The sequence below is a fragment of the Rattus norvegicus genome, chromosome 6 (genome assembly GCF_036323735.1).
Source record: "Rattus norvegicus strain BN/NHsdMcwi chromosome 6, GRCr8, whole genome shotgun sequence".
NCBI lineage: Eukaryota > Metazoa > Chordata > Mammalia > Rodentia > Muridae > Rattus > Rattus norvegicus.
In genome coordinates, this window is record NC_086024.1 from 145,168,115 (window position 1) to 145,190,228 (window position 22,114).

The 22,114-nt window shown below is 41.9% G+C and overlaps 1 protein-coding gene across 12 annotated transcripts in view; it reads right to left on the bottom strand.

Moving 5' to 3' along the window:
• Window positions 1-22,114, bottom strand: part of Dnah11 (dynein, axonemal, heavy chain 11) — a 316,394-nt gene that overhangs the window by 185,985 nt on the left and 108,295 nt on the right. For 11 of the 12 annotated variants that reach the window (XM_039078094.2, XM_063262810.1, XM_039078093.2 and 8 more), the window contains 4 exons: window positions 8,955-9,086; window positions 5,198-5,358; window positions 1,502-1,658; window positions 944-1,089 (listed from right to left, as the gene is read on the bottom strand). In XM_039078094.2, the coding sequence (XP_038934022.1) occupies window positions 944-1,089; window positions 1,502-1,658; window positions 5,198-5,358; window positions 8,955-9,086 (596 nt within the window). Of the gene's footprint in view, window positions 1-943; window positions 1,090-1,501; window positions 1,659-5,197; window positions 8,875-8,954; window positions 9,087-22,114 lie in introns of those variants that run through there. The other variant, XM_039078101.2, reaches the window with a different exon arrangement.

Genomic DNA, 22,114 nt, shown 5'->3' on the forward strand with positions numbered 1-22,114 from the left:
AGAGGTGGCTGAGCAAAATACCCTAAACATGAGAGATGAACAGGCTGGCTAAGCCCAGCTGTAATTTGTGGAGAGAGGCTACCAAGAGAGCGGCATCCATGTGGTGTATCCTGCTTATTCTGAAGTTTTAGTCATAGAAGTCCAAATGCTTTGCCTTTGGAATAAAGTACCACAGGGCAAAGAGTTTACATTCCAGATACATCAGGGATGGCTTTGCCCCGAGTCACTGGGAGAACATGAAGCTATCACTCATTGGGAGGGTGCCCTGACAAAGCAGTGGATATGGAAAATCTGGAACTTTGACTTGGGTGCAATAAACAACAGAGGCTTAGGAGACCCCAAGTAGATTCTTGAGTTGCCATATGCAGCCATTTCCAGAGTCTAAAAGACGAAGGCAGAGGAAACGTAAGTGCCCAGGAGTGACAGAATGGAGGTCAACAGAGCTTGGGAGTTGGATAAGGTTAAAAAAGGGAGGTGGAGGTAGGGCCTTCAATCACGAGTCCCACGAGATCCAGCCTGTCCAAATCCTTTCCACCAATCAACACTGGGGCTCTGGAAGGGAGACCCTGTCCTTTCCAGGTGAGAGGAAACCTGGAAAGGGACAGTGTGAGGGAGGGAGTGTCCTACGCCTTGGGTGAAGCAAACTGGTGAGACTTGACAGAAGGAGGAAGACAAATACTGAAGCCTCTTCACACACAGCACAAAGCTACTGATAAAAATATGTGGTGGTTATTCAGCAATCCTTCTCAAAATTATCTTATCCATTTAATGTGACAGAGGTAAGTTACAAAATACTGGAAGGATAAGGTTATCTTCTGGTTGTTTGGTACGAGGGGGACAGGTGGGTAGGAATGATGGGAGGAAGAAGGGAGGGAGGGAGGGAGAGAGGGAGGGAGGGAGGAAGGAAGCCAGCAGCCGGCCGGCCAGCCAGCCTCAGGCCCACCTCCTTCTCCTGCTCCTGATGGCGTCATGAATCATCTTCACCTGCACTGCCACCACGGACAGAACCTCCACAGCAATGCGGTTGAACTCATCAAAGCAGCCCCACGCTCCTGTCTGCACCAGTCCTTTATAGATGTTGCCTATGGACTACAAGGAGGTATCACGGTCAGAGTGGAACAGAGGGTTTGGAATGCTTAAAGGCGGGGTAGCCCTGATCTAAAAACCAAAGTGCTCCAGAATCCAGAGCATTGGGTGCCAACATGACATCACAAATGGAAACATCTCCATGTCATGAAATTTTGTTCTATACACAAAACAACTAAGCCTATTGAGTAAAGTCTCCTTAAACCTGCAGTAGATGCACACGTAGTACAGACAAATTGCATGTTCAGACTTGGGCTGCAGACATATACCACCGTGAAGATGGAAATGTAGCAAAATCTGACAATTTCAGAAATGAGAAATACTTCATGGCCCCAAGCATTTCAGACAAGGTGTATGGCTCCCTTCAAGTAGGATTCATGTGTCTAGAACACATTTTATGCATTTAATAACTTACCCTGTAGTCCATTTGTTCTGAGCAGTTGAATACGTAAACCATCATGCCCAAGGCACGGCCAAGGTCTTTGGTGGTTTCCGTTTTCCCCGTTCCAGCTGGGCCAGCTGGAGCGCCGCTCATGGTCAGATGAAGTGATTGAGTTAAAGTGATGTAACACCTTCATACAACAAAACACAGACACTGTGGTCGAGCCTGTCCTTTCATGACACATGGGGGATAAATGATTTTCTTTTAAAAACTGGCTAAAAAGCTGAGGCCTAGAACACAGTAGAAGCGAAAACCACCTGTGAGCTTAGGTCTTCCTCATGGCTAATGTGAGTCAGCCTTCTACATTGGCCAGTTAAAACAAATAGAAAAGAGTGTGCTTTTTGATTTACCCAATTTCTCATCTCCATAGAACTGTGCTTTTGAATACAAATATCTTTATTTGTGATATAATTGAATATCTGATACTTCTAGGTGAAGATATGATTAATATGGCAGACAAACCTCAAACTGTAAAGGCAGACTAGGGAAGGGGAAGAGGTCTGTGATGGTTTGCATATGCTTGTCCCAGGGAGCAGCATTATTAGCAGGTGTGACCTTGTGGGAGGAAGTGTGTCACTTCAGGGGTGGGCTTAAACCCTCCTCCCAGCTGCCTAAGGATGCTCAGTCTGTTCCTGACTTCCTTCGGGTGAAGATGTAGAGCTCAGCTCCTTCTGCATCATGCCTGCCTGGAGGCTGCCGTGCTCCCACCTTGATGATAATGGACCGAACCTCTGAACCTGTGAGCCAACCCCAACTAAATGTCCTTTATAAGACTTACATTGGTCATGGTGTCTGCTCACAGCAATAAGACCCTAACTAAGACGGGGTCTTACATGACAATAAATTAAACATGACTACATTGTTCTGTGACAAGTACACTACGGCTGGGATGTGCATGTGCAATTGCAAGTGAGCAGAAATAAATGCCTACTTCAATACAGAAGGTGAATGCAAGCACACAGCGCTATGCTAACACTGAAGTCAACTCGTCTTAGGGATTTACTTGGAATGCGTTGCACATGCATTTAGATCATGACTCTCTTTTGGGATGGGGAGAGGCCAGAGGTTCTGAGACTAAAAGTCTCATCCGAAGGATAGAACTCAATATCTGCAAAAGGAACAAACAGTAGCAAGCACCAAGGCTCTCCAACAGCCGATGATCTTTACTTGGGGTCTCTGCATTCTTTCTGTGTTAGTTTAGACAGTAACGGTCATGCCTAGAGTTGGGAGATCAGGGACTCAGATCTAAGATCTATTCTGTGGATCATTAGATATCAACCTGAAGCCTTCTGACCTTCGCATCCTGAGGCCTCTTATCCTCAAAGTGAGGCTTACTGAAGGGCTACAGGAAGAAAGTCCAGGGGGAAAAGCTCTGAAAAGTTTAAAAGTGCCATGCTAGTAGAAACTGTGGGAAAATGGGCCACAACCCTTCCATCAGATGCAGGTTGATGAGCATTTCACAGAAAAATGGAGGAGATAGACTCTTACACCAGGAACTGAGCCCTCTTTATAGAATATATCCTCTCTGCCTGTCCACAGTAGGAACTGAGTGCCTGACCAATGTAGTTTACGCACAAATGGCATTTCCAGGACACCTGATTGGGGGCATTTCCTTTGGACCCCTTTTCCACTGACTGTAGCAACCCTGGAAGCCATACTCAGTTGGTCAGCCACCTACTAGCCCATGATGTGGGCATGGTCATCTCTAGACTTACTACTACAGTGAGACATCAGCTTTCGTGTTCATTAAGAAACTGGATATTAGTGTTTTTCTCATGACACCTTAGCCAATAACATCTTCACCAATATAGCTAATGCAGTACCAGTCTGTCGGGGGCAAGCTGGCCAGCCTGTCTCTGAGTGTGCTGACATAAGGGAAATCAGCATCGGCCTCACCTAATTTCCAAAGAGATGTCCACATTAAGTGTCAAACGAGACAGAATGGATTCACTTACAGGGCACCACCACACTTCATGAAAATTTACAGGTAAGCCAGTGGATGAAAAGGGAAATTAAAACAGACCATCCAATACCCTTTCCAACATTTTCTGTGCTACAACGAAGCACATGGAGGGTTTTCAATTCGAAATTTACTAAGCAACCAATTTTACAGATTGGAATAATTTACATTTTCCCTTCTTTTCTCCTGTACCTTCCCCTCTCTTCCCCTCTTCTGTCTTCATAGTGGCATACACACAGTATCCGTAGCTACTTTTGGGTAATTATGTCAGGCTATGACCTTCAATTCCTTTTCATGAATACCATACATAAATGAACAACGGAAAGTGATCAACGTTTTAGGTAAAGTTAAGGAGAACTGATTTAGTCAGTTCCAGAAGCTGTATAATATATAAATGATGAACTTGTGTTATTTAATGTGTACTCAAATGATCCCTAAGCTAGAGAGAAAAAATTCTCACCAGCCTCACCAGGGTACCACAAATACACAGATATCGTTCAATCTGTCTATACTTTGGTCATAGGACATAACTGGAAACACCAACGTAGGATATTCCCCCCCCCTAAATACCAGAAGATTAAGTGTGCTTTCTCAAACCACATAATTAAAGGGAGTTGAAATCCTAATTAAAGAACTCATATCCGGGGACATCTTTACCTCTGCGATGTTCTATGTATCTATTTGTGGATCATGAAATAGCAATGAACTTTCAGTAGCAGTCAGTTGGGCTGGCCCTGTGATTTTTCTTAGACTGCTCTGGCTGTCTTCCCACCCTTTAACCAAGCCAAGCTCCTGCCTGCCTTGGAAATCAGTACTTAACTTTGCTGTACACTTCTACCCTAGAATCTGGGTGCAGCTGACTGTGCACTTGGGTCTCACCTCAAAGGTTCGCTTAGTCTACACAGATTTTAATACAAAGTCTGAAATGCTCTGAAAACCTGCTTCTTATGTGCTTGAGAGTGGCATTTTTCAGATGGTGGGTGCTCAACTTGGAGAGTCTATGCAAATATTTCATAATAAAAGTATCTTGAACTGGAAATGTTTTTGGACCCAAGCATTTCAGACATGGAAACTCAATCTGAAGTAGATGATTCCCTCCAGACCCTTTCTGACAAATAGCTCTGTTACACTTCTATTACAGCAAGCAGTGCACCCTAAAATAAACACCTGCCATTTTTCTCATGCCCACCACTTGAACACTGCACTCAACCAGAGCTTGATCACTGTAACAGCAAAGACACTGTGGACAGTTCTTAGCACAGCTCTTCATAAATACTTGACAACTCCTTTAATGAGTCTTAGTTTCGCTCTCATTACTGTATGCAGGAAAATGGAAGCCATCATCATAGGCTGTCCTCACTATGCCTGTCCTTCCAAAAAGAGGATAGAGGGGACAATGATGGTAGAGGTAGTGGACAAAGGCCTCAGTCGCAGGCAAGATTCCTTAAGACACATTAATCCATGCACCCCTTTCTCCATTTGTCATGATTTATGACTTCTGTAATTCTGCCTCTCTGAGTTTCCTTCATCTTGTCTCTGATGTTAACGCTTGCTATCTTGCACAGTTAATTTCCGTGCTGCTTTTATTATTGCTTCCTGATTGGTCCATCCATTCCCCTCAGCCTCTCTTCTCATTCTCATGCCTCTCTGTCCACCCAAAAGGACACTGAGGCTTGGTTCTCCCCTCTGTGGGAAGCTATGTTTGTTACCTGTCAGTGAGAGGAGTGATCACCAGCCGAGGGCTGTTTCCCAAGTATTCGTAGCAGTACTGGAAATGGGCGTCACAAATATTAACGATGCAGTGCTTCCTCGATTCCTCCCACTCGTGCCGGAGTTGAGACAGCCAGGTGAAAGCACGAGGGCTGACAACCTACAATCACGGCACAGTCTTAACTCACCAGTCCCCGATAGTGCCGCGGCGGCAAACTGATTCCTCCTCAGCACTTTGCTGACTCTCCTTCCTAAACTCTCTTGCACCCTGTTGCAGATCTCAGCTACGTGACTAATCAGAAATACATATGCCATGAGAGTCTTCTCCTTAAATTGTGCAAAATGACATCAGTTCACTCAAGCAATGGTTTTACCTTCCACGAATCACCCGGGGGTTAGTAAGTTTTGTATCTTTGTGCACCTATTCACACAGACCCAACAGAAAATCATTTTCTGCATTAAAGTTACACGCAACCCATAATTCCTGCACATTGAAGTATAAAGCTTTCATCCATGTTCACGGTACAGAACGTTTGACTTCATTTCCATCGTATTACAGGAAGATGATTTTTATAGGTTACTCATTCCTATATTACTTAACTTTAGCTATTACTTTTCAAGTTTGAAAACAATTTCTGTCTCTTTCAGGGTTTGTGGGACTCTAGGGCTCCCTAGAAATCACTTCGAGTCATCAAAATTCTTACCTATGAATTTTCCAAAGAGTAGGCAGGAATCAACACCACATAGACATGCATTGTAGAAGACCAAGAATGAGTCAAAGTATTTAGTTTAAAATAAATATTATATTACCTGCATTGGTGGCTTCGTGGTAAGCACAACTGTTTTCTAAAATAAATAATTCTAATCGCAATCTATGCTACTGCAAATAAAAATATGACTACATGAGAAAAGGCAAGGTTATATTCAAAGAGAGGATGTCAACAGCTCATTACCAAAATGAGAAAACACAGTAGGTGGTGCTTTGCAAGGATTTATCTGAGATTAATTAAAAAATGTACTTTACTCTCTTCTATTTAGCAACAAGATCAAGGACTGTTTGAGGCTTATGAGAAACTCTGTGTGTGCGTGTGAGAGAGACAGTGTATGTGAGTTTGTGTGTGTGTGTGTGTGTGTGTGTGTGTGTGTAGCCAGAGGTTGATATCACTAGATGTCTTCCTCAATAGCACTCTACCTTATTTTTGAGACAAGGCTTCTACTGAACGCAGTATTCATTGCTTTGGCTTGATGACTGGTTAGCCAGCACCCAGGAAGCTCCTGTCTACACCTTTCTTGTGCTGCAGTTCCAAGCATCAGCCATACACTTGGCTTTTCATGTTGATTTCAGGATCTGAACTCAGGTCCTCTCACTTGCACAGCAAGCGCTTACTAACTGAGCCACATATATCTCTAATCCTGAAAAGGCACTTTTCCTTGTATTTCAATGATTTCAATAGAGGAATAAAGTAGGGAAATGGCATACAGTGTTTTATGATACAAGCACTCAAACCGATGCGGAGCTGTCACTGTATTTTCATTTTTTTAAAAAGCGAGATAAAACAGGTTTCTGCTTGCATCCTTTAGAATTTTAAATTTTGCTTCAACTCCACTAGGATGATGGTTATTCCTCTTCATCTTTTTTAAAATTCGCTGTGGTAGTTGAGATATCTGATTGTTCCTATTCTTCTAGGTCTAGCGTTTGTTTCTCTCTTTTTATTTAAAAAAATATTTTCGCACAATATATTTTGATCATTTTCTTTTCCCTCTGAGGTAGTTTGAATGAGACTGCTCTCCCCAACTCTCTCCCCATTCCCCATCGTAGGCTCATATATTAGAATGTTTGGTTAGACTCATATATTAGAATAATTGGTAGAGTTACTTGGAGAAAAGTTCATGGAGAAGTAGCATGGTCGGGAGAGGTGTGTCACTGGGGTCTTTGAGGTTTCAAAAACCCATACCAGCCCAGTGTTTCTTTCTCTGTCTCTGTTTGTTCATTCATATTCTCTCTGTGTCTCCCTGTGTCTCTCTCTGTCTGCCCCTCTGTCTGCGTGTCTCTGCCTGTCTCTGTCCCTCCCCCTCCCCCAACTCCCTTTCTTCCTCCCACTTATGGATCAGGATATCAACTCAAGCCTGCCCACTCTAGTCCCTGCCTCTCATCATGATGCTAATGGACTGACCCCTTGAAACTGTAATCCAGCCCCTAATTAAATGCTTTCTCCTAAGTTGTCTTGGTCATGGTGCCTCTTCACAGCAATTGAAAAGTAAAAAGGACATTCTCCCCAATTCCTCCCAGTACCTTCCCCAACTTTCCTACCCACTCAACTTTTCCTTCTTTCTCTCTTTTTGCCAACACAAAACCAACCCTATGGTTTTTCTGTGGACTTTTTCTCTTTAAATATGGTATTATTGGTCTTTGTTTTGATTTTTCATTTTTGTGTTTATTTGAATTTTATTTTTATTTATTTTTGTTTTTGTTTTGAAAGAGGAAGTTGTCATTTCAGGATCATTTCTTCCCACCAGAAAGTCTGTGGTGGTATTGGGTACAGAGGTCCTACCAGCAATGTTGTTCAGAAATCAAACAAGCATGTTTCTAACATTAGAAAGTAAGAGTACAATTAAGAAAACGAAGGCTGAAAATATTTCTCTTTTCATTAAATACTGTCAGCCCCTAAGAGACACATGGGTGTTTAAAACATACAGGTTGTAAAAGAAAAGCCATTTATTTAGTGAAAATACTAGAAAACAATCTTTTTAACAAGACATATTACTTAGCCATGAACAGTACTAACAGGCGTTGGCCAAAGCACTCTGGAATTGTGACCAACACTGATTTCTTCAGAAGGAAACGGATCAGCACCACACAGAGATGGGTTTTTAAGTGTGTGTGTTTGTGTGTATGCAGTGTGTGTGTGTAGTATATGTGTACATGTGTTTGAGTATATGTAGTGTGTGTGTGTCTGTGTTGGTACTATATATGTGTATGTAGTGTATCTGTGTGCAGTATGTGTAGAGTAGATAGATGTGTATGTATGTGTGTAGTGTGTGTATAGTGTATGTACATGTACAGTGTGTCTGTAGTGTGTATTTGTATAGTATAGTTGTGTATGTGTGCTTTTGTGTGTGTGTGTATGTATGTATGTATGTGTACATGCGTGCGTGTATGCAGGAAGGGCATACTATGGAACAGCGGTAGAGGTCAGAGGACAACTTTCAGCAGTACTCCTTGTCTTCTACCTTTTTTGAGAAAGACTTTCATCACCACTGTATCCAGATCTGCTGGCATAAGAGTTTTCAAAAATTCTTTTGTTTCTGTCTCCCGCTCACCATCGGGATTACAGGGACAGTGCTACTATTCCCTGTTTTCTGTGGAGTCTAGAGATCTGAACAAAGGTTCTTAAGCATGCCTGGCAGGAGCCACTGAGCCAGGTCCCCAATCCCACCCCTTAAGATGGTTGAAATGGCATAAAGTGTTATAGTTGTTGACTGTGTACCTCTCAGAGGTAAGAGCCACAAGGCAGAGGGCTATGCATAGAAAACAGAAGACAAGGCTGTAAAAAATGAAGGCTCTTCCCATGGTCCTTGCTTCTGCATTAACTTTTAGACTCAAATTTAGCAAACCATTGGCCATTACTCCTAACTATCAATCCTAAAGCACCCTAGACAACCTCCCAGCACTAACTGAAACTTTCAAGAAACAACAAATTCCTTAAAGCCACCCTGACAATAAATGCCACTTTTGGAACACAGCAATGCACTTACCTTCTGAGAAATCAATTTTGCCACCACATCTCTGGCATGGACATCGATGGTGCAGATGGTCATGACCTTCTGCCTGTCTCCAGGTGAAAGTTCTCCCAGAAGAAGTGTGATCAGCGTGTTCAGCTGTGAAATCTAGAAGGATTTTTTTTTTAATATGAAAGAAGCAATGGGTATCAATACAGAGACTAACCGGTCGATATTTATAAAAAAATGCTTTAATTATAAAACAAATCCCAAACTTGTTATCAGAGCTGATCTTCAAAACACCTAGAGAGAGACAAACATGCTGCCCCTCATTTTCAGGGAAGAGCCGTTGTCCATCCGTGATGGCGAACGGCAGTGGTTGAAGTGGGGCTTTCAGCCTCCATTGCATAATGTGCCCTAATGATGATCCGGCCCACGACTTTCATTCAGAGCTACAAGATCTAAGAAGTAAAAACCAATGTTTTTAAAGGAAATTTTATTCTTTGGAAAAATAATGACCAACAGTGAGCATATTAGTTTGTTTACATTTATAGTGATAGTTGATGAGAAAATGCTTATAGCTAAGCATCGTACGTTGTTGACCCATTCTTTTTACTTATACTACTAGTCTTGCTTAGGCTCATTTGCCTCTCAGATAAACATTTTCAGGGGAAGATAAACACTTTTCTTCTTGAATGGCAGGTAAGGAGATTGTGTAACCAAGGCACTGAACCACATGGGCTAGACCAGGCAGCACTACAGTTGGTGGGATGCTCATTCTGTTGTGAAATGATCTACACACACACACACACACACACACACACACACACACACCACACACACACACATATATAAACACATACACACATATACACACACATACACACACACACCACACACACACACACATATATATATAAACACATACATACACATATACACACACACACACACACACACACACACACACACACACACACACACACACACCCCGAGAACTGCTTCAGAAAAAGCACAGTTCCTGTGGTAAAGTGTGGCCAGAAAGCTTGGGAAGACAATCTCTCGGGTGCTGTGTGTTTGGTTAGCTGGTTAGTTTTCCTCGTTTGGTTATTCCCACAAAAGGCTTCCTTTCTTAACCTCTTCCTTATTCAAGGTTTATTTGCAAAAGGAAAAGCAGGGGCCCTGCCTTAGTGATATATAACAGTACCATCCCCTGTCTTCTTCAGCCCTGCAGAGCCCTGTCTATTAAAAACCATCAGGGCATGACAGTGTAAGCAAGAAGTAGGGACCAAGTCATTGGAAGCTCCCAGACCTGGTAAGCGGTCTGTGGAGAAACCTATGCAAAGACTAAATCCCAGAGTGGCCCCAAGGTTGCTGTGCAGCTGGACTCTGTAGGAAGGGAAGAAGAAAGGCAGCATGGTGAAACCTTCATACACGCAGCAGCTCCATGGTGCCTTCATATACACAACTTACACAAAATTAGAAGATGGTTTTCTGAGCACTGGCTAAGCACATTGCCCCACTATCAACACATTGGATTTCACTGAAACCTCCCACCCCAACCCCATTCTTTACCCCGTGTTCTGAGGAAAGCAAGTTTTCTGATCACACCACAAGGGGCAATGAACTCAACAATAACAAGAATATATTCAACTTTACAAAGGACTATTAATATCCTACCTTACCGACCAGGAAATTGTACCACAAATCTCTGAACTGGAAGCAGGGATTCGGGTCTCACAGTGTAACTTCTGAGAGTATCCTCATACTCCCTGACCTGGCCTGGCTATCACTGAAAAGTCTGAGGAATGATGGCCTCGCAGGAAGTCTTCCAGAGACTAAGAAGATTCCTTGTGGCTCAGGCCCATAAACCCAGTTGATCAGAAGGCTGACAGGAAGAACATAGTTGAGGGGAAGCCTGGGCTACAGAGTCAGTTCAATCTAGCCTGAGCAACTGCTTCAAAGTCAATAGAAGACTGGGGGATACAGAGCAGTGGTAGAGTACTTTTCTAACATGTATGTGTCCCAGGGTTCATTTCTTAGTATTATAAAATAAAAATATAATGTGTAAATTAGGTGCCAGAATTTGTATCTGCTCTGGTGACATATATCCTTACCTACAGATCTGGCTCACTAGCTTACATCATTTACTGCTTCTCCTCAGACCAAGAGAAGATTGACAAATACGAAATTGCATACCACAGTAGTTCAGCCTGTGTGTATACTGCTGAGTGATTTCCACAGCTGATCAACTGTTCTCCTCATGGGGGCTGCTTACTGTGGTTTGGTAAGATGGCTTGAGATCCATTCTTTCGGTATATCTCAAAGGTACAACCCACTGATACAAACAGTACCAGGTGTAGTTGCCCATGTAGTTTATGAGGACTTCAGGATGTATTCATCATACCAATTTTTCTCTCCCCATGAGTTTGGCTTTTAAAGGGTTCTTCATGTCCGTGACATAATACATACACATTTCCCTGAACCTAATATACTTCAGATTCATCCATGCTATCCTAGGGGGCATGATGCTCTATTTTTTAAGGTTGGATAGTATCCCACTCTGTGTATATGTATCTGTATGCATGGTATTTTATCTATCAACAAAACAAAGTCATTCATGTATGTTTGCCATTGTAAAATAAAGCTGCAGCACAAAACAGAATGTGAATAATCCATCAAAACGATTTTATTTCCTTTTCAGAAATAGCTAAGGAAGTAAAAAATAAATAAATAAATAAACCTGATTGCTAAGAACTACAAAGCATTAGTGAAAGAGCTTTTTTTTTTTTTTTTTTTTTTTTTTTGGTTCTTTTTTTTGGAGCTGGGGACTGAACCCAGGGCCTTGCGCTTCCTAGGTAAGCACTCTACCACTGAGCTAAATCCCCAGCCCCGTGAAAGAGCTTTTAAAAGACACAAGTCTATGTAGATGTATCCCTGACTCGTGGGTTGAAATAACTCCTATTTTTTTAAAGACCCAACTACTCAACTTTGTAAATTAAATGTGATCTATATCAATGTCCCAATAGTACTTTCAGAAATAAAAGGAAAACTTGAAATGCATAAGAAACCACAAGTGACCTTGAATAGCTAAATCAATCTTAAGCAAAAAGGGAGAGAAGAGGGACCCATATGTCTGATTTGAATTATATCACAAGACTGCAGTATTTAACAGAATGGAAGTGAGATTCCCAATTAGTTTTCAATATAAAAACAAAAGTATACTTGGGGAAAGAATAGCATCTTCAACAGACAGTGCAGGGCCACTGAAGGCAGATGTGAGACCATGCCTGTGATTTCGGTACATGGGAGGCTGTGGCACAAAGACCAGTTCTAGACCACCTTTAGTAACTGTGAGTTCAAGGCCAACTTGGAAACCACAAGACCCCTCCTCACAATGTAAAGCAGAAATCAAACTGGGCTTTCCCACTTACACTAATTTCAATGCATACTGGATTGATGTTTTCTACATGAACAGAAGAAGACATGAGACCAGACCTCTAACTCTTGAGTAGTCATGAGACTACTCTTGAAAATGAGTCGTAGGATTTGAAACCAAAAACCACAAGTGGCAAAAGAAAGAAAAAGTGGGACCACATCAAAGTAAAAAGTGTCTGTACATTCTCAACCTTTTGGCTAAGATCAAGTGTAAAAGTTTCTGTACAACAGGGGAACAATAAGGAAGATAAAAACACAGCATGAGGAATTGGAGAAAATATTTGGAAACCATGTATCTGATAAGGAGTTAATACCCCAATACTGTAATTCCTGCATATCAACAAAGCAAAAACAAACAAACAAAAAAAAAAACCAACTTATTCTGACTTAAACATGAGCCAAACACCTGCACAGACACAAATTCACCAACTTGTAACATGAAAATATGCTCATCACATTCGGTTATCAGGGATGAGACTCCTCCCTCATGAGACAGAGTCTGATCCCCTGAGGATGTCAGAGAATAAGTGCCGGTGACAATACTCACTCACCTACTTATTATCTTACAACAAACCTTCAATTTCACCAAGAGCGGACGTGGCCATTCTTTTGTGTATGATATGCTCAGAATTCATCACTTCCTAGATGTCAGCCTCCAGGAAGGCAAGGACATTGTCTGCTTAGTCAGCGCTTTGTCCCCTGAGCCACTGAAAAGCTGTCAAGAGTGTGAGTCAAACAGATACAGGATTGCAGCACAGAAAACAATTACAAGCATCTGTAGAGATTGCTACTGAAAGCTTAAACATAATACATACATACATACATACATACATACATTATACATATGGTATGTGTATGTAACCAGAATGTATGTATGTATGTATGTATGTATGTATGTATGTATGTATATATGTATGGGTCTCTCATGTCTATGCACACACACACACACACACACACACACACATACACACGTGTGCATATGGTGGGCAGAGAAGAGATATTTGGTGCTGGATATTTCCTTATTTGGGCCAAGATATCCAAATCCCACAGTGTCAGAAATTATACCATCAGCGGATTTTGTCTAACCAGTTCAATTATGGCAGTAACAATACCTTATGCCTCTATAACCTAAGCACATTTATAATTTCTAGTGTTTCTTACGCAGTTAGTTGTCTAAGCCTCCAAACGACCTGTGATTTCTACTTTACTGACTCATTTCTCACAGAAATTCAGTCAAAGGCAAGATGGTGAAGATGACGCCTTGCCAGTGTCATGTGCACCGCATTGTGTGTCGCACTCACAGCCTCTTGGGATTAAGATTTCCCCAATGATATCTTCTCAGAAGTAATGGGATTCTGTAACCATAACGACAGTCATAAAATGTCTAGAATTTGGGAAAAGGCTCCAGGTAGCAATTACAGGATGGTCACGCTATAATTACATCCATGTTTATGGGTGGATGACATAGAAAATAGCCTATGGAAGCTTTTCAAAATAACACACCTTCTCATAAATGCATGCTTATTCTCGCCCCTGACTCAGGTGTGTTGTCTGGCTTTCTACTGGGTCAAGGACAGTTGCTCCCAGTGGCTGTTTTCATGCGTCCTGTCTTTAAGCAGACTGTGAGGATGGAGAAGACCTGGCTGTAGAAAGTAGCCTAAGTGTAAAAACTATGCTGCCTGCAAAGCAGAATGCTTGCCCACGTCCTTCCCTTCCTCTGCTCCAGCCACATTGCACTGCTCTGTGTTTCCTGTTATAGGCACCTCAAGGGCACATCTTCCCTGAGACTTTTTGTGGTTCTTTTCCTTCTCAGGTTGGCCTTCTCCACCATATTGCCTTCTAAGCCTTTCCTGGCAAACACTCCATAGAATTTCATTTTATGGAACTTAAAGGAATTTTATTGACTGCTGTTTTATCAGATGTTGGTGCTTTCTTTCTCTCCTCTCCTTTAGCCATGAGTTCTAAGGGTTCCAGGCCCATGAGTCTCACTTGGTATTGTATTCCTCTACCTAGCACCCTGGCCAGTACAGAGATGTGCTCAGAAAACAAGGGCTATAGGAAGGAAAGAACCGAGAAAATGAATGACACAATGCACCAGAACTTTCCATTCCACTCACTCTTACAAGATGACACATGGAGTTAACATTCACAGGCCCATGCGCCAAGGAGGAAAGCACATTAATAAGTAGGATATCTATACAGTACTCTCACTGCACACAGAAACAGGGTCTTGCCTAATACAGGGATTGGAAACACATTTTGGAGGAAAGAACATTTGTGCTAAGACCTAAAGAATGAAGATTTATGTTGCAGTGAAATTAGAGGTTGGCCACCTAGAAAGGCTATGTTCATGCCACAGGAAGAAATAATGAGCTCATAGATGCTATAGTTACCTACACAAGACATGACATCACTATTACAATAATGAACTCATGGCTACCATAGTTACCTATACAAGATATAGCATAACTATTTCAATAGTGAACTCATGGCTGCTATAGTTACCTACACAAGACATGACATCACTATTTCAAAAATGAACCCATGGCTGCCATAGTTACCAACATAAGACATAACATCAATATTTCAATAATGAAATCATAGCGGTTACCTTCACAGGATTAAGTCTGTCAACACTTAGCATGGATGGGTATTTGATCTACAGTACCATGCTACAATGGATGGCTCCATTCTCATGCATAAATGGAAAATTTGGACATGAAATTTGGGAGGAGACATGTTGAGGAAATTAGGAGAAGTTGGTGGGCAATGGGGGACAGATATCATATCTCATTGTATACATATATAAAAGTTCTCAAAAATGTTTAAATAACCATTGGCAAATGATGGTAAAAAAAAGGCAGAATTCATTAATAAAATGTTAACAAACAGGGACAATTTTTATAAGGCTAATATAGTACAACAAACTAAATTTAATAATACAAAAATGCAAAATTGGATTAACATTCAAAAATTTCCACAGAATTGTGAGTGTTGCTCACTCTAGAGGTTGTACTTAGCACATTATAAGGATCCAAGCTGAATTTTTAACACAAAAATATAAAATTTACAGTAACAGATCAGAAGATAAATCAAATGGTCATTTCAGAGGATCAGAAAAGGTTCAATTCCTTTTCAAGATAGGAAATTCTCTACCTGTAGTCATGGAAAACATTTTTCTCTACCTGGTGAAGGGATTTCTCTTCTGTGGGGGCTGTTGTGGCTCCTCTGAATTGGAACATTCTCTCCCAACAGGAAAACAGACGCTCTTAGGCTCAATGTAAAGCTAACAAAATACAAGATTAATCAAGCACAGGAAGTTCGAAGATCCACAGTCTCCTCTAGGTTACACAAGAAGCTAATAATGGTAAGGAAGAGGAGACTCTTTGGTGAAGGTGCCTACAACATGGACAGGAACTTCAGGAATGCAGAGTTTGAGAGTTGTCACCCACCCTGAGGTGGGGCAGCTGCTTGAGAGTCACCCATGCTCTTAAAAGTACCCCCTCCCATGAACCCCAACAAACGTTGGCTTACTAAGCTAGACTTGGCTGAAATTGTTCCTACCTGGGGTGACTAAGCATTTGTTTCCCTTTACCCAGAAAAGACCACATAACAAAGGATGTCTTCAAAAACAAATTAGTTCAGACTTAATACTCATCAAAGTGTTCTTACCCGAATTGTTAATAAATCAAGGAAGTCTAGGTACTTTAACACTGTACTACTGGTCTTAGCCAATGTGATAAGCTCAAAAAAGGAAATACAGAGCAAGAAAAGAATAGAAGATAATATATAAAACTGCCATTGCTTAAGTTGGATGTGTTCATATACACAGCAAACCCTACTCAGTCTATACGTCACAAACCACAGAGTACTAAACATGGAAACCAAATTTTGCAAACTCCTAAGAGTTTTCATCCAATATATTTCTATGGTTAGTCATAAATACTGAAGTTAAAGTTCAAAAGACGTATTAGTATATAAAATAGAACTGAAATATCACAAGTAAAATAAATGTAGTAAGAAACACATAAGACTACTATGTAATAAGCTGCAAAGACGTTGCAGAGAGGAAATAGAGATCATCTCACTGGGTGGGGAGGTGATGTGTTCTTATGTTGTAAGATCCGTTATCCTAAACTTTCTACTTAACCACGGTTAATCTAGTAGAAATTTAATTAGGCTAAAATATTGACTAAGAATAAACACAAAGGTAATAACAATTTACCTTTTAAAATTTTGGAATCGTGTAAACATTTTTGAAGGGAAAACAAGAGATATGAAATTTGACTTTAATGCTTATTATAGTGTTACAGTAATTAAGACTGGTTTTGTCAAGAAATAGAGAAATAAAGAAAAAGAAAGTAGAGAAAAATCCCTCTCACACACAGAGACACAGACAGACAGATACAAAGGGAGAGAAAGAAGAAGAGAGAGGGCATGAGCAAACTGACTTTTTCTTTAGATCAAGGTGGGAAATTAATTCAATGGAAACAAGATGAATGGGCCATAGTTCTAAACAAGACTCTGAGAACCATCATGTATCTTAAGAGATGGAGATACTTTCGTGACTTTTAGGTGAACAAGAATTTATCTATGACACAAAGGTGTAATATCCAGGAGAGGCAAATGTGGTATATTATGTCAAAAAATCGCAAGATTCTATTCATAACAACGCCCATTAAAACATGCAATTTATGGGGCTAGCAACATAGCTGGGAGACAGAAGAAAATGTGTAATTCATTCATTTTTCCAACAAAGGATTTATATCCCCAATAAATAAGAACTCTTGGAGTTAACAGGAAAAGGGCAAGCCACCCAAATGTTTAAGAAAATAGAGTGACATTACAACCTAAGACAGAATACTAATTAATATGGACCCATTGTTCAACGTCTTCAGACGTTAGAGAAATTCAAGTTCAAGGTGCACTGAGGTATTCATCAATAGCCCTGGCACAGCTATTGATGTAGCTATGGAGAATGACAAGACAAAAATGAGGGAATAGAGGAAGCTTCCAGAACCCTTGAGCGTCATTGTTGGTTGTGCAACAATAAGGAACTCAGTTGGCATCTCTGATATTTAAATATACACCCTGATTACTGAGAAATTTTACTTCGGTGTGTTTTTCCAGAAGAAATGAAAATACATGTCCAGGAAAAGACATCTTTCAAGAATGCAAAAGCAACTTGAAGCTTCAAGGTAGAAATACAGACACTAGTGGATAGAATGGATAAAGAACTTATGGAACAGACATGATGGAATACTACTAAGGACTAAAAACAAAGTTTTTGTCATGATTTTATCCACACTGCCCTGGGTGAAGTCTAAGCACACCACAGTAATTTTTTTCAGGTGTCAAATTCCTTTTTGGTGCTTCTCCTCACAACTCAGTAATAAGGGCAGAAGATGCTTCCTCCCCAGGTCTCAATTCTCCAAACAGCAGCAGCAGCAAAACAAACAAGCAACACACAGACACAGACACAGACACAGACACAGACACAGACACAGACACAGACACACACACACACACACACACACACACACACACACTTTTGCCAAGGAACTTTCAAATCTAAGGAATCAAATCTATCTGGTTTGTCATATTCCAAAGATTCTGACAAGACAGAGGGCTGTGTGTGTGTATGAGAGTGTGTTTATCTGTATATATGTATGTGTCACTGTGTATCTGTGCACTTGTGAGTATGTGTGTTTCAATCAAATGTCACAGTATATGCAATAATGATAGGTATTATGATTTGAATATATTTGGTCCCATAGACTCATGTGTTTGAAAGCTTGGCCCATAGAGAGTGGCACTATTAGGAGGTGTGGCCTTGCTGGAATAGGTGTGGCTTTGTTAGATGAAGTGTGTCACAGTCTGGGTAGGCTCTGAGGTCTCCTAGTGCTCAAGTTCTGCCCAGTGTGGAAGAAACCCACCTCCTGGCTGCCTCAGGATCAAGATGTAGAACTTTCGGCTCCTCCAGCACCAAGTTGGCCTGCACACTGCCATGCTTCCCACCATGGTGACAATGGATTAAACTGAAGTCGTGAATTAAACCTCTAAGACTGCAAGCCAGCCCTAGTTAAATGTTTTGTGTATAAGAGTTGCCTTGGGTCACTGTGTCTCCTCACAGTAATAAAACCCTTACTAAGACAATATGCCTCCTGGAAAGAATCAGAATTTGAAACAATTATCTGCATCTGTACCATTGGTTTTTACAAGCAGAAACAAGAAAAGCAAGGATTGTGGGCAGAACATCTGTTAATGCCAACTCTGACCTCTGGTTTTAAAACTAAGCTCTTTTAAGATTCAGAAGTGCATTTTAAAAGCTTCTCCCATTATTATAAGAGTAATTCTAATTAAAACTTAACTGCAGCAGGCAGTTTACATCCACAGTGTGTGTGTGTGTGTGTGTGTGTGTGTGTGTGTGTGTGTGTGTGTGTGTGGTGTATGTGATGTGCATATGTGCCAAGTATATACAGTAAGGGAATATACCAAGCATCCTGCTCTATGTATTTTCCACCTTATTCCCTTGAAACACTGATCTTGGAGCTAGGCTGGCAGCCAGTGAGCCCCAGTGACCCTCTTGTCTCTGCCCTACAACGCTATGGCTTAAGGCAGGTGCAGCCCTGCTCAGCTTCTATGTGCTATTGATGTCAGGTCCTGGTGCTTGGTAGCGGCATTCTTTCCCACTGAGTGAGTCATCTCTGCAGTCTTGGTTACACCCACTTTTAAAAGATCACCAAATGGGCTTTAGCAGAGATGCACACAGTTCTCATGACCTTAACCACCACCTTAACAGCGTGCAAGCACTAGCTTCTCCAATACTCCTGTTAGTACCAGTTGTAGAACTGAACATTGTTGAAGGCATCCAAGTGACTGGTCTGTCAAACCCTCCAGTGGGTGCTGAAGGGTTTCATAAACGCTTTTATCACAAGCTGGTGACGTGGCTCCATTGGTAACGTGAAGGCAGCGCAAGCCAGACAATCCTCGGAACTCGTGCAAAAGAAGAAAAGCTAGATCCAGCGGTTCTCATCTGTGATCCAGCATTTCTGTGGTGAGGTGGGAAGTGGAGACAGGAGACTTTCCCAGAGGCCTGCAGACCAGAACTGGTCTGTAATATGAAGTTCAGGAAAAACAAGAGAGATCCTGTCCCAACATGTTGAAAGCAAAGAGCCAACTCCCCCAAATTGTTCTCTGACCTTTACGTGTGCTCACCCACCACACGTGTCCCCACCACACACACACCAGAAGCTTTTAAATCTTCATAACCACTCTCTGCTCTTATCATATATGCCTCATAAAGATAAGTATATCTGTAGAGGGCCGCAATAACATTCGCCACCACAAGATGGCGCTGGCTTCCACTGCGCCCCACGTGGAAAGCCGGGATAGCTTTCACCATTACAAGATGGCGCTGGCCTCCGCCGCGCCAGCCGACTTCCTTTCAGGAAGTTAACTGTGTGCGCATGTGCAAGAGTGCCTTCGTGCCAGGTCTTTGCCCACTCCGGGGTGTGCCTAATGAGATCATGGGTAAGCGACCAATCAGGTGTGGATGCGCCACGCTAGGGTGTATATAAGCCGTGCCATGCCGGCGCCCCTCGCCCTCTCTTTAAGAAATAATAAACATTTTGGCTACAGAAGGATTCATGTGTCCCCGCGTGTTCTTGCTGGTGAGACGATAGCGCGGGACATATATCTGTATAAGCAACAAGTAACATATAGATCTGTGTATATTTGTCATATATACCTCATATATACCTCATATAGATCTGTGTGTCAAGACTGTTGTTGTAGGCAACAAGTCTTGAAAAAATGGAAACCCTTAGAATAACGTTAAGAGAGAAGAAAACCAATTACATTAGCTGGCTAAGTGATGCTGCAAGAGTCTTTTGAGACAGTCAGCCTTACTGAGAGGAGGAAGAAGACTCTTCTTGGTATCTGCATTGAGGGGTAGATTTGTACTGTCTTCCAGGGGATTCGACCTGAACATTTACTTCCGCCAATCTATCCTGAAGAAGCAAAGAAAAATGTGTGCAGCATAAATATACAAGGCTAGTTACTGTCTAAATAATGAGCATGAAAGAGAGGAAAAGGGAGGGGGGAGGGGAAAGGAGAGGGAAAGGGAGAGGAAGGGAGGAAAGGAGGCTGGAGGAAGGTGGAGAGGAGGTATGGAGAGGAAAGGAGGGGGAGGGAAGGGGGAAGGGAGAGAAGGAGGGGGAGGGGAGGGGAAAGGGAGGAAAGGAGAGGGGTGAGGAGGGGAGGAGGGGTGGAGGGGAGGAGGGGGAGGAAGAGAGGGAGGGGAAGGGAAAGGGGGAAGGGGGAGATGAATATTACCTTAAGGACACAAAGCTATGCTTCCAGAGAAGAGCATAAGTGCATATTTTAATGGCTGACAACCATGGCAGCCTCAAGTAGGATCTGGTAGAGACTTCAACATCTGCAATCTGGGGTTTCAGTTGCCACATGGAGACAGAAATATCACATTTAGACTATAGATCTCACACTGTCTATGCAAGGCCAGGAGTGGGAACTGAGCAGCCAGGACCTTCAGTGTTTCGCATTCCAATAGAGGGCTCTAGAGAAACCTCCACATTCTAGCTCTAAAGAACTGTGTGAAAACCTGGGGCGCCCGGGGCTTTGGGAAGAAAAAGGCTCCTATAAAGACAAACCAAGGTCTCAAATCATGCCTGCCAGGGTAACCAGGAAACATATCCTGAGTTATTAACCACATACCCAATCCAGAATCCACAGCTTTTGACAAAAAAAAAATAGTAGGAAAACACACAAAACATAGATGGAGTGCACATACACACACACACATACATACATGCCCAGGCACAGACACACGGACATACACATAAAGTATTTGCCCATCTCAGGGTAGAGAGATCCTGCAGACAAAACAAGCCCAGATAGCAACTTGAAGAAATGAGCCTTTGGGCACCCAGCAGCACAGCAATTCAATGGCTTTGGCTGGCAATGATCTAAGTAAATCTATTAACTATCTCTGAAATGAGACATGACAGAAAAACCTGGAAATCACAAGGCTGGATGGTGTAAAAGCTAATTTTAAAGAACTGTTTCAGGGATTGATAGTTTGAATGGTCAAGTGCTTGCTGCCCCTCAGTCCACAGGAGACAGCCAGGCCTGTAGCCCATAGCACATGCTTGCAATGTCAGCATGGATGAAGGAGAGACAGGTGGAACCCCTACAGCTCACTGGTCAGCCAGTGCTGCAGAATCCATGAGCTACAAGTTGGTAGGAGACTCTGTCTCCACGGCAAGCCAAGTGACATTAGACCAAGGTATAATGTGCCTGAGAAATAATGCCTGAGCTTATTCTCTGGCCTCTATGCTCATATGATAACACAAACATATGTACCTGCATATACAAACATGAAGACTCACACGAGAAAATTTGGGGGAAACAGAAAAACAATGAAAATAAACTACCAAGTAAGAATAGTGAAGGGTTGAAAGGGAACCCTTGGACATTCTTGGTGGTAACATAAGTTAGTACAGCCATTATAAAAGCTAGTATAATGGTTCCCCAGAAAGCCAGAGATGGAGCTCCCATATGATCCAGCAATCCCAACACTGGCTATGCATACAAAAGACTGAAGTCTGTGGGTCAAAAGGAGCATCTGCATTCCCATGTTCACCGAAGTGTTACCATAACAACGAAGATACGCCGTAATTTACATGTCCATCAGTGAATGAATAAAATGATGACAGTATGTACAGTGAAGTACCAGA